Source organism: Rhinopithecus bieti, unplaced genomic scaffold (genome assembly GCF_001698545.2).
Source record: "Rhinopithecus bieti isolate Rb0 unplaced genomic scaffold, ASM169854v2 scaffold_2574, whole genome shotgun sequence".
Lineage (NCBI taxonomy): Eukaryota > Metazoa > Chordata > Mammalia > Primates > Cercopithecidae > Rhinopithecus > Rhinopithecus bieti.
Window position 1 is genome coordinate 6,968,187 of NW_016804493.1, and position 14,333 is coordinate 6,982,519.

At 48.5% G+C, this 14,333-nt stretch overlaps 1 protein-coding gene across 1 annotated transcript in view; it reads left to right on the plus strand.

Moving 5' to 3' along the window:
• CALB2 (calbindin 2) overlaps window positions 1-11,569 on the plus strand; it is a 35,758-nt gene extending 24,189 nt beyond the window's left edge. Inside the window, exons 5-11 of the mRNA XM_017868761.1 lie at window positions 606-662; window positions 1,273-1,350; window positions 1,877-1,932; window positions 2,247-2,286; window positions 4,224-4,277; window positions 6,921-6,992; window positions 10,877-11,569. Coding sequence (XP_017724250.1) covers window positions 606-662; window positions 1,273-1,350; window positions 1,877-1,932; window positions 2,247-2,286; window positions 4,224-4,277; window positions 6,921-6,992; window positions 10,877-10,993 — 474 coding nt within the window. The 3' untranslated portion in view covers window positions 10,994-11,569. The remainder of the gene's footprint in view (window positions 1-605; window positions 663-1,272; window positions 1,351-1,876; window positions 1,933-2,246; window positions 2,287-4,223; window positions 4,278-6,920; window positions 6,993-10,876) is intronic.
• Window positions 11,570-14,333: the final 2,764 nt, after the last annotated feature.

The following is a 14,333-nucleotide window of genomic DNA, read 5'->3' on the forward strand; positions in this document are numbered from 1 at the left end:
AGGAAGGAAGGAAGGAAGGAAGGAAGGAAGGAAGGAAGGAAGGAAGGAAGGAAAGAAGGAAGGAAGGGAGGGAGGGGGGGGGAGAAAAAATATCTTAGGAATATGTGGCGCCAAACAGACCAAAGATTTAGGGGAACATGGTTCTCCAGGCATCTTTGTCACAGATGTGGGCAGTCCCCTCCCCTGCACCACTGCCCCTCCTGTGGCTCTCCACCAGATGACTTGGTAAAAGGCAGGGATGTCACAGCAGTTGTATACAGGACCATTGAATGAGTTACTTATTGCTGTGTAATAAACTACCCCTAAAACTTAGCAGCCTGAAGCAACAAGCATTGATTACATCCCACTTTCTATGGTCAGGAATTTGGAAACAGCTTAGCCGCATGGTTCTGGCTCAGGCGCTCATGAGATCACCATCGAGATACTTCCCCTCATTTCCTTCTCTGTGACCTTGAAGGGTCTGGGCTACATCATCTCCATGTCTCCGTCCCCTTCTGATATTCTTGAAGATCAAGACCCTGGCTGGCCCATTAAAGGGGAATGGAAGGCAGGCAGGTAGATTTTGATACGTCTTTGCAAGGAGTTTGACATTCCCATTGTTGCAGGCTTGGCGGAAGTACGACACAGACAGGAGTGGCTACATCGAAGCCAATGAGCTCAAGGTAGGATGGGCCTTGGGGAGGGTGTGAGGCCAGAGTGGCGGTGGGCTTAAGGTACCTGGGGAGGGAGGAGATGCTGGATGAGGGGCATGGGTTTGCGGGCTACTTAGGAATACTCAGACCTGGCACTGAATTGTTGAACTTGTTTAGAGAGGTCGGGAAATTGGTAACATAGAGCCGCCAGGCTGTAGAGTTCAACCAAACCCAGCTCTTCTGCACCTCCGTGCTCGGGACAGGTGTCTTCCAGGCAATTCCAGAAGATTGGCCTCTGGCTCCTAGGTCCACCTCCAAATTCCTCTATCACCCAGTGATTCCCCAGGCACTGCTTAGCTCCATATACTGGGCTCCAAGGAGGCAGAGCTAATCTCTAACGCCTATTCTGTGGAGCAGGATTGCACCACCAGCTATTAAAGCCTTTGAAGTCACTCCCCAAGAGTTAAGAATTATGAGGGTCCTGAGTCATAGAACTGGTAGACCTGAAAACACACACACACACACGCACACACACACACACACAAGCACACACATTGAGAGACTGAATGAGCAAGTAAGGAAATGAATGAGGGACTGAATGCTTGAGTCAGGAGTACTAAAGAGACCTTTTGTGTTGCAGGGATTCCTGTCAGACCTGCTGAAGAAGGCAAACCGGCCGTATGACGAGCCCAAGCTCCAGGAATACACCCAAACCATAGTGAGTGGACAGAAGTGTCCCTCTCCCTCAGGGTGCAGGACTTGGGCCCCAAGCCACTGTGGCTCTGGTGTGCAGGGTCTCTGTTTGATGATTCTTCAGGCCCAGGGGAAGTGATTCACAGTGGCAGCTGTCAAAAAGGGATGCTAGTTAGTGGCTTCACACACCCTTTGAGGTCTCGGGTGTGAGCTGACTCGTGAGCCAATGTGAGCATCTGTCTCCATGGCAACCTCTGCAGCTCCAGGAGAGGATGATCTTGGAGAGAGTGGGCCTTTAGTGCTGGCCTGCTGTACCCCAGAGGCCCCTGTCCCTGAGGAGGGGAAAGATGAGCAGTGAACGAGTCCCTGTGGTCCCCCCACGGGACCCCCGTGACTGATTTAGGCCATGTTGGTCCTTGGCCCCCAGGGACCTCAGAGGAACCATGAGCAGGTGCTACCTGTCCTCCTTCCTGTCCTCTCCAGTAGAAGGGGATGTCAGGTCAGAGAAATTCACAGCAAATAACCCAGGCACCTCTTTCTGTCCCCAACAGCTACGGATGTTTGACTTGAACGGGGATGGCAAATTGGGCCTCTCAGAGATGTCCCGGTAAGCACCTCACCCCCGGGGTGATACTGACTCCCGCAGGTCATTCCTGTGCTACCATCCATCACTGAGATCCATTGGTGGGAAAGTGACAGGTGTGGGTGTCAAGAAGCTCAAGACAAAGCGAGACAGAATTGTGACCGTTGACACCTCACCTTGTCTGTCTCCCTCATTTTTGAACTTCCCCCTGATTCCTTATGATGTATGAAGCGCTCAGAAATCGTTTCTGTAACTGCAGGCGCAGCCTCTGCCTCCCCCCTCCCGCTTGCCCTTGCCTGTGCAGTCTCCTCACCTCTGCTCTAACATTTTCTCCCCAGACTCTTGCCTGTCCAGGAAAACTTCCTGCTTAAATTTCAGGTAAAACTTTGCTTTCCTTTCTTCCCCCTTCCCTCATCCCTCTGAGCCTGGCCCTGCACCTTCCTTTCCCCAGTGCACCACACACTACACACTACACACTATACACACACCACACACACACAAAACACACCACACATATAACACACAGATCACACATACAGACTACACACCACACACACAAAACACAACACACACACACAACAGACCACACACACGCAGACACACACAACATACACATCACACACACACCACACACATACACAGAGACATCACACACACATCACACAGAGACCACACACCACACACCACACATCACAGCACACACCACACACATACACAGACACATCACACAGCACACAGAGACCACACACCACAAACACACACACATCACACACACACCACAGACCATATACGACACACACACAACACCCAGACCACACACCACATACACAACACACAGACCACACACCACACACATATACAGACACCTCACGCACACATCACACAGAGACCACACACACCACATACTACACACACAACACACACAGACCACTTACCACACATACCACATACACACCACACAAACACACACAGACCACACACCACATACATATACAGACACCTCACGCACACATCACACAGAGACCACACATACCACATCCTACACACACAACATACACAGACCACTTACCACACATACCACATACACACCACACACACAACACACACAGACCACACACCACACACACAGACCATGTACCACACACACAACACACACAGACCACACACCACACATATACACAAACACCTCATGCACACACCAGAGACCACACACCACATACACACCACACATTACAAACACACACAACACACACCACACACACCACAAACACTCTACACACAACACACACACAATGCACACCGCATACAGACATCACATACATACAGCACACACACACCACACCACACACCCCACAGACCACACATACACACAGGCCACACACCACACATAGACCACACACCACACACACACCACACAACACACACATATCACACAAACACCACACACCACACACACAACAACCAAATACCACACACAGACCACACCACACACACATCATACACACATCACACACACATCATACACACCCCACACACACCACACATCACACATACCACACACCACACACCACACACACCACACAACACACACACCACACACCACACAACACACACAACACACCACACACACAACACATCGCACATATGCACATCACACACCACACACGACACATCACACATACCACATACCACACACATATGATACACACAACCCACGACACACAACACATACCACAAACAGCACACATGTGCACACACCACACAAATATCACACACAGACCACACCACACACCACACATCACACATCTCACACACACACCACACACACCAACCACACATACACACAACGCATAATCACACACACACCACACTACACACATATCACACCACACAAAACACATACTACCCACACACACCATACCACACACACCGCACATATACACAACACATATAACCCCACACACCACACCATACACACCACACACACACAACACAAACACCACACGCATACCACACACCACACATATCATACACACCACACACACCATACACCATACACACACTACACACCACACACCCCACACACACATCACACACACCACACACCGCAGACACACACCACACAATCATAGACACCACACACACCACACATCACACATATACACAAACCACACACACACCACAAACACCACACACACACCATACCACACACACGACACACACACCACACACATAAACACACACATATAAACACACACCCACACACACACACCACTGCGCTTCTGCTTCTGTCTTTAATACCCTGGTTCTTGCAGGGCATGAAGCTGACCTCAGAGGAGTTTAATGCGATCTTCACGTTTTACGACAAGGTAAGAGGGGGAGTCGGCATGGGAGGGAAATTCATAAGCCCGTCAGCCAGGCCAGAAGGGCTCAGCTGCATCCACGGGAAGAGACAGCTTTCCAGGGGTGGCCTGGGCCGTGTGGTTTCTTCCTGCCGCATCTTCTGCTGTATTAGAAGGCAAATGTCATTCTCCACNACAGAGACATCACACACACATCACACAGAGACCACACACCACACACCACACATCACAGCACACACCACACACATACACAGACACATCACACAGCACACAGAGACCACACACCACAAACACACACACATCACACACACACCACAGACCATATACGACACACACACAACACCCAGACCACACACCACATACACAACACACAGACCACACACCACACACATATACAGACACCTCACGCACACATCACACAGAGACCACACACACCACATACTACACACACAACACACACAGACCACTTACCACACATACCACATACACACCACACAAACACACACAGACCACACACCACATACATATACAGACACCTCACGCACACATCACACAGAGACCACACATACCACATCCTACACACACAACATACACAGACCACTTACCACACATACCACATACACACCACACACACAACACACACAGACCACACACCACACACACAGACCATGTACCACACACACAACACACACAGACCACACACCACACATATACACAAACACCTCATGCACACACCAGAGACCACACACCACATACACACCACACATTACAAACACACACAACACACACCACACACACCACAAACACTCTACACACAACACACACACAATGCACACCGCATACAGACATCACATACATACAGCACACACACACCACACCACACACCCCACAGACCACACATACACACAGGCCACACACCACACATAGACCACACACCACACACACACCACACAACACACACATATCACACAAACACCACACACCACACACACAACAACCAAATACCACACACAGACCACACCACACACACATCATACACACATCACACACACATCATACACACCCCACACACACCACACATCACACATACCACACACCACACACCACACACACCACACAACACACACACCACACACCACACAACACACACAACACACCACACACACAACACATCGCACATATGCACATCACACACCACACACGACACATCACACATACCACATACCACACACATATGATACACACAACCCACGACACACAACACATACCACAAACAGCACACATGTGCACACACCACACAAATATCACACACAGACCACACCACACACCACACATCACACATCTCACACACACACCACACACACCAACCACACATACACACAACGCATAATCACACACACACCACACTACACACATATCACACCACACAAAACACATACTACCCACACACACCATACCACACACACCGCACATATACACAACACATATAACCCCACACACCACACCATACACACCACACACACACAACACAAACACCACACGCATACCACACACCACACATATCATACACACCACACACACCATACACCATACACACACTACACACCACACACCCCACACACACATCACACACACCACACACCGCAGACACACACCACACAATCATAGACACCACACACACCACACATCACACATATACACAAACCACACACACACCACAAACACCACACACACACCATACCACACACACGACACACACACCACACACATAAACACACACATATAAACACACACCCACACACACACACCACTGCGCTTCTGCTTCTGTCTTTAATACCCTGGTTCTTGCAGGGCATGAAGCTGACCTCAGAGGAGTTTAATGCGATCTTCACGTTTTACGACAAGGTAAGAGGGGAGTCGGCATGGGAGGGAAATTCATAAGCCCGTCAGCCAGGCCAGAAGGGCTCAGCTGCATCCACGGGAAGAGACAGCTTTCCAGGGGTGGCCTGGGCCGTGTGGTTTCTTCCTGCCGCATCTTCTGCTGTATTAGAAGGCAAATGTCATTCTCCACCGGTGGCCTATGGAGCCCAAGGGGTTGGTTTCTGCAGAATGCAGCCAAGAATCGTTGGGAGAAGAGGACTGTGCTTAGAACTAGGGTGTTACCATGCTGTCAGGAGCCAAAGGGAAGAGACACTCAAAACTGCCCTGGTGCCAGATCACAATCCTGCCCAGGGCCAGGTCTTTCTCTGGGAAGTTGGAAGTTGGATGACCTCTATACCCACCCCTTCCTTGGCTGTCCCCTGCCCACATGACTCCAGTGGTCTTCTTCATAACCAAAGTATTGGAGGTAAACTTTAAATAGCCCCCGGACTCAGGGAGTTAACCACATGCTTCTTGAACCTCACTTGTATTTTCAATGCAGATGAAAAGCACCACAATGAAAGTCTACCCAAAGCTTGCGCCCACTGCCACCTTCCTGCCATGACTGGTCAAGGCAGAAGGGATGCATTATTTTGTCATTACACGATCTGAACACCCCCTTTTGCACACAGTAATGGAGAGGCTAGACTCTTAGACATCCCTGCAATGGGTCGGGACAGTAGGGGCCCAGGCTTGAGAGCTCTGGGTTGACTCTGCTCCCATCCCCAGGACGGAAGCGGCTACATTGATGAGCATGAGCTGGATGCCCTTTTGAAGGATCTGTATGAGAAAAACAAAAAGGTGAGCAGCTGGGCCTGAGGCCTGGCCACCGTCCCCAGGGCACGGGAGAGGCTTCTGTGGGAGAAGAGGGGAGAGGTGCCTGGTTCTGCTCTCTGCTCCCCTCTGATCTGCCACAGCAAGGCAATAGCCATTTTGTGGGTTTGCTTTAGGTTTTTTAATTTCTGGTTGGTTGATTAATTGATGTTTCTCTTTAAAATTTAATTGTGGCAAAAAACACAGGATAGAAAGCTTACCATCTTCACATTTTTAGTGTACAGTCCAGTGGCACTGAACACATTCATAATATTTCACATGCATGGCCACCTTCTCATCCTGCAACGCCAAAACCTGTACCCATTAAAAAATAACTCTCCATTCCCCTGTCCCCCATCTCCTGCCAACCACTCTACTTTCTGCCTCTGTAAATTTGACTGCTCTAGGTACCTCATGTAAAGAAAATCGTATAATCTTTCTGTGCCTATTTCACTTTGCATAATGTCCTTGCAGGCTTATCCATGTTGTGGCATGTGTCAGAATTCCCTTCCTTTTTAAAGCTGAATAATGCTGCATCGTATAAATATACCACATTTTGTTTACCCATTCTCCTCTGTGGACGCTTAGGTCGCACCCATCTGCTGACTGTTGTGGGGGATGCTGCTGTGAGGCCATGACAGTGTTGATGTGTGAAAGTGTTAGCCAGATTGCCAACCAAAAAAAACACTTTCCACCCAAAGAGAGACTTTGGAGGACAGGGGCCAGTGAGAGGGGAAGGGCTAGTCTGGATTGATGAACTGCAGAATCAGGAGCTGGGGGAAGGGTTAAAAGGAGCCACTGAAGAGTTTGTTCCTCTCAAAGAAAAGGTAAAGAAGTGAACTCCATTATTTTGCCTGATGTTACCTCTTGGGAATACCCCGGGAGACCCTCCCATGGGCTCAGTTTGGTCCCTGGGTGGAGGAGTCAGGTGGAACGGCAGCCAGGAGCCAAAACTTTGCACCTGTCTTCCTTCACCACCCGGAAAAAGTCTTTCTCTGAGCAAATGGTTTTGCTGCTTTCTTTAATTAGATAATGAAAGCTCCACAATTCCTTGAGTTGTCTCACCACCTTGGCTGACAAGCAAGAGCTAAATTTAATGCTCAATTTCAGGAAAAAATTATCTGCAGCCTCTGAGTCTGTTTATTTCTCTTTCCAAGTGCTTTCTGATCTCTTTGTCTTAAATATCATCTCTCATTTGTTTCATCTTTTTTATTTAAATGTTACCTACAATAACTCTTGAAAGAGGCAGAAAATAAATGATAAGGAAGCAAATACTTCCCGGGAAGAAGGAAGTACTCACCAGGTGTTTGAACTCGGCAAACTTTTTCTTGGCACTAAATTCTAGGAGAAAATTATGTGTGTGCCCTGATGCATCCAAGGAATGTTGGGCACCATAGTGGAAAATATCTTTACATGTAATTGTATGAATGAGGCATAGTTTGTCTTCATGAGACTCTGCCTTATACGTGAGGTGGATAAACCCTGAAGACATGCATTAAATCTCAGAGTGACCTGAATTTCCTGGTCATCAACTCACTAAGCTCTTCCTTGGTTCACACAAAGGACAGCTTGTGGTGCTGCACAGCTTGACTCCAGGTATGGAAACAAAAGATGCTGCTATTGGGATTCAGAAGCCACTCTGAGGGTCAGAGAGCAAGAATATTAACAAAGCTATTTACCTGAGAGCCTTCCACCTGTACCAAGTTTCAGATTTGGCGCCTGAGGATTGAGAGAGTGAATGAGTAGAAAGAGAGAGCTGCATGACTCTAAATCACAGCACCTGTGCTGGAAGGGAAGGGCCATTTTTTGTAAACCCACATAGATGCTTGCATTCCATTTGGATGGTGCCTGCATGGAGTGTGATAAGGGTTTCTGAGCAGATTAATGTTTGAGGCACCTGGAGGGGACAAGCTGATGGGATTGAACTTCAGTATTTCTTAGCACTCCTGAGGCCATGGCAACTTGCTAGAGCCTTCCCCAGCTTGAAGTGAAACTTATAGGAAGGAAGCAGCCCCTCCCCCCATGCTGCTAAGTCTCTCGCTGCCACAGTTCACTGTGGAAGTTGTCCCAAGCTTGGGGTTGATAGATGAGGCCCAACACTTCCTTGGCTCCTGATTAAGTGGCAGATATCTCAGGTGCACACCAGTGTTATGTGACATTTCCAAGAACATCACAACTTAGGGAAAATGCCTCTCAAAGCTAGACATGCTTGCAAAGTGCCCTTGGGTTTTCATGGCACCAAACCAGAAATTAATGACATAAAAAGAGAAGTCCTGGCACAATGGGAAAAAAAGACTGGCCTCAAGCCCTGAAAAAGAGGTGACAGAATAGTGCACAGTGAATCATTAGACTTCAGGGCTCATGATTAGATTACAGATATGCATGAGCATGACTGTACCTCACTTTTCTTATTAGCAGGATGGAGATAATGACCCATCAGCCTAGAAGGGAAAAAAAATTTAAGTATCTGCCAACATTTTCAGTACAAAAGAATAAAAGTAAGAAGAACTGGGTGTAGTGGCACCCACCTATAGTCCTAGCTACTTGGGAGGCTGAGGCAAAAGGATCGCTTGAGCCCAGGAGGTCAAGGATGCGGTGAGCTGTGATCACACCATTGCATTCCAGCCTGGGTGACAAGAGGAAGACCTTGTCTAAAAAAAGAATTAAAAAAAAAAAGTAAATAAAAGGGATGGAGTGGGGAGGAGAAGAAGTAAAGAAGGAAAGAAAGAAAAGGTTGTTTATGTGATTTTCCAGTGTTGATGATGACCTTGCTATATTTCAGACCCATTGGTTATTTGTATCCGAAGCAATGATTGTAAAGCATGGATTTAACATCAGGTATATCAGGTGTCGGTATTTAATATGGGTCTCCATTTATATGAGACAATGGGCATATGTTCATGGCTCACCTGTCTCATTGGCCCCTAAACACCACAAGAAGCCAGTGAACAAGAAGGAGGCTAGCAAGCTTTATTGTTGGAGAAGCTGGGATTTAGAATTTGTTGCTTAAATAATGGCTGGGTGCAGCGGTTCACACCTGTAATCCCAGCACTTTGGGAGGTGGAGGCGGGAGGATCACCCGAGGTCAGGAGTTCGAAACTAGCCTGGCCGACATGGCGAAACCTCATCTCTACTAAAAAAAGAAAAGAAAAGAAAATGCGAACATTAGTTGGGCATGGTGGCAGGTGCCTGTAATCCCAGCTACTTGGGAGGCTGAGGCAGGAGAATCTCTTGAACCTGGAAGGCAGAGGTTGCAGTGAGCCGAGATCGCGTCATTTTGCTCCAGTCTGGGCCACAGAGGAAGACTCTGTCTCCAAAAAAAAAAAAAAAAAAGAATTCCTTGCTTAAATAGATGAGACTTACGAAAAGAGTGCTCCAGGAGGCTGGAAGGCAAGACCAGGGAGCTTTCCTGGCATTCTCTTCATCACCAGCAGGGAGCCAGATTGGCCTTGAGTTAACAGAGGCCCAATGAGGTTGAGGAATATATACAAGTTATACGTCAATCATGACTGTCACAATAGCTACCTTTTATTTTTCAAGTGCTTGCTGATGTGGCTTATATTCATTCCCTCATATAATCATCGCAACACCTCAATGAGGCATGAACTTTTAGTGTACCCATTTTACAGGTGAGGCAGCTGAGTCTCAGGAAGGTTGACTACCTTCCCCAAAGCAGTGCAGCCAGTAAGTGAACGAGAGGCTTTAACTAAACTCCATCGGTCTGACTCCAAAATCTGTGCTTTGCATTCATCTAAGCCACTTATCCTGGGATGAGATGAGGGAAAGTTGCGGGTGTTTGTGAATGTGGACGTGGGCTCCTTGGTCGGGGCCATACCCTGAACCTGCTCTTACCCTCTCCCTGTATCTCCTAGGAAATGAATATTCAACAGCTCACCAACTACAGAAAGAGCGTCATGTCCTTGGCGGAGGCGGGGAAGCTCTACCGCAAGGACCTGGAGATTGTGCTCTGCAGCGAGCCCCCCATGTAAAGTGGGGATGGGGGCTGCTTCTCCACCTCCCCCAAACCCTGCTCCTGCTGCCCTGATGCCTCTACCCAGACCCAGAGACCGTGAGCGCCCCGCCCCCACCCCTGCAGCCTACACACACCTGCCTGCAGAGCAGGAAAGGAGAGATGGAGGATGGGCCGCTGGGGGGCCATCCTGAGCCCCCTGCACCCACCCCTGCCCAGGCAGACTACTCTGCCTCAGTGGATCACACACACGGAAGGTGATGGGGGCATGGGTGGAGGGTCCCTAATTCTCTTCGCTGTGATGCATGAGCTCCCTTGCTGTATGATTTAGGCTTCTATGTCCAACAGAGTGGACTCTTCCCTCTCGCTCCCCTCTGCCGGTCCCCCATGCCACCACCCACCCCAAACTTCCAGGTTCCATCTGCCACTTTGCTAATGGTGTAGCTGTCCTCTCAGAACGCCTGTGTGTGGAGGGCGCCCGCCCTTTCCTTGCCTTCTTTACTTGGCGTGCTCCTTTTCTCTTTGGGTTTCTTGTTTACCAAAGAAGAGTTTACAGACAATAAAATGGAAAGGTTCTGCTGTGGAAGCTTACCCAGTCCTGTCTTGTGGTCAGCTTCTCTCTGCAGCTAGCAGCTCTGCTTGACAAAGGGAGGGCCTATTCTCACATGGGTGGAGGAGGGTAATGGGACCCACCTACGTGGGGCATAGGACCCTCAAGACTCTATGGCTTTCACTCACCATTCATTGCCTGTCTCTTCACCAACCTGAGTCACTTCTTTGTTTCATGTTTGTTTCTGTATCTTTGAGATTATAACATAACTTACAAGTTCATGGAAGTCTTGCTAAGGGTGGTATTAGTACTGGGCTCAACAGTTGGCCTGGAGTATCTTTCTTAATCCTTTGAGAGAGGTGCTGTGATTGTCTCCACTGTCCAGGCAAGAAAACTGAAGATTAGAAAGGTTTTGGGCCTGGCGCGGTGGGTCACGCCTGTAATCCCAACACTTTGGGCGGCCAAGGTGGGCGGATCCCCTGAGGTCAAGAGTTCAAGACCAGTTTGGCCAACATGGTGAATCTCCATCTCTACTAAAAATACAAAAATTAGGCCGGGTGCGGTGGCTCACACCTGTAATCCCAGCACTTTGGGAGGCTGAGGCGGGCAGATCACCAGGTCAGGTGATCGAGACCATCCTGGCTAACACAGTGAAACCCCGTCTCTACTAAAATACAAAACATTAGCTGGGCGTGGTGGCAGGTGCCTGTAGTCCCAGCTACTCAGGAGGCTGAGGCAGGAGAATAGCGTGAACCCGGGAGGCGGAGCTTGCAGCGAGCCGAGATCGTGCCACTGCACTCCAGCCTGGGCAACAGAGTGAGACTCCGTCTCAAAAAAAAAAAAAAAAAAATTAGCCAGGTGTGGTGGTGTGCACCTGTAATCCCAGCTACTTGGGAGGCTGAGGCATGAGAATCACTTGAACCCGGGAGGCAGAGGTTGCAGTGAGCCAAGATTGCACCACTGCACTGCAGCCTGGGCAACAGACTGAGACTCTGTCTCAAAAAGTAATTTTAAAAAATAGATAAGTAAGCCAATATATAAATAAAAAGGTTTAGTAACGAACCCTGGCCACTTGGGGCAGAGCCAGAGTATGACTTCAGCAGATTGGATCCACTTTATACCAATGGGGTCCCTACCACTGGGACTAGGTGATTTCCACCAAGTAGGAAGGACCTTCAGCCAAAAGCTCTAGACCACCAGAACTTAACTTCTCCTCCTCAAAGTGCAAGTTACCCAACACCCGATCGCATGCCTCTTGGGGTAGGGCTAGCTTGAGTCCACAGAGCTCTTAGATCCTAGAATAGAGAGATGACTGATTTTTTTCATGCTGTCACATATTGATTGTCTACAAGACATATTTTAACAACATTACTTCATTTAATCCCACAACAGTCCTACAAGATGGATACTATTTTCAGATAAAGAAACTAAGGCTCAAAGACATTAGGGGATGGGGTGGGGGTAAATTAGGGACTCAAATTTATTTACCTCCCTCATGTCTCAGGGCCCCACGTTTCCCCCACTGGCACCCTTACCTTGGGGTAGGAGCTTTGCCTCTGCAAACTTGCAGCCCTTGTCAGTTCAGCCATATCTGCCCTTGGACCACAGGAGATGAGGAACTCCTTCCAGGTCATCCTAGAGGTCTTCTTAATCTTCATGTATGCCCTTAATTGTATATTTTTAGTTTTAAAAATTCTCAGTTGGTCAAGGTAGCTCACATCTGCAATCCCGGCACTTTGGGAGACCAAGGCGGGTGGAGGGCTTGAGCTCAGGAGTTCGAGAACAGCCTGGGCAACATAGTGAAACCCCATCTCTACAAAATATACAAAAAATCAGCTGGGCATGATGGCATGCAAATGTGCTCCCAGCTACTCGGGAGGCTGAGAGTGGGAGGATTGCTTGACCTGGGAGGTCGAGGCGCTGCAGTGAGCCAAGATCACGCCACTGTACTCAGCCTGGGTGACAGAGTGAGACCTTGTTTCAAAAAATAATATTTTTCCTTATGTGTACTCTCTAGAGCCACAAGAATGATCCAGATGACCCCACAATCTTTAAATTCCTTTTGGTTGCCATAGGAACTAAGTACCACAACCATTTGACGCACCATTTGAAACCTCAGTGCTTTACACCTACCCACCTATTTTCCCTGTCCCTACCAGTAGTCATTTGAGGATTTGTGATGACACCACCTGTGATGAAGAATCCATGTTCTGTTTCCCTCTGACAAAAAGGCCATCCCTGTCTTTCTTGAGTGATTTATCAACCCAACCCCAGAATATCCAGATCCTGTTTCCTAGGGCCATCTCCAGTACCAGTTACTAATTCAGTGTAGATCCCCATAGAAAACAGACTGCACCTTCCAGTCATATTCAAGGAGGATTTGTTCACAAACAGCTTTTATATACATGTGGGTGAAATATAAAGGACTCATAAGGGATAGTGGTGAACCAGGGACTAGTGACAGGGAAGTTGCTGTCACCACACTTAGGCCCAAAGGAATGAGAGGAACTCAGAAAGGAAGAGTCATCCAAGGAATATCACATGTTCTGTTCAAGCACACGGCCAAGCCCAGGTTAACCCTTATGGAGTAAACACATGCCCCCTCCTCCCTGCTTCCTTCCCATCTCCTTCTAGGGCTCCACATTGCCTGAAGCCAGAGGGCAAGGAGCCTACTAATGGAGTCCACATAGGCCAGCCTCAAGGACAGAAAACAAGCAGGGAAGGGTGGGGAGTGATGAAGAGGGTCAGTGAGGACACACCCAACATACTCAGAAACTAGAAACACCAGTTGGCACTGAATATGTGAACC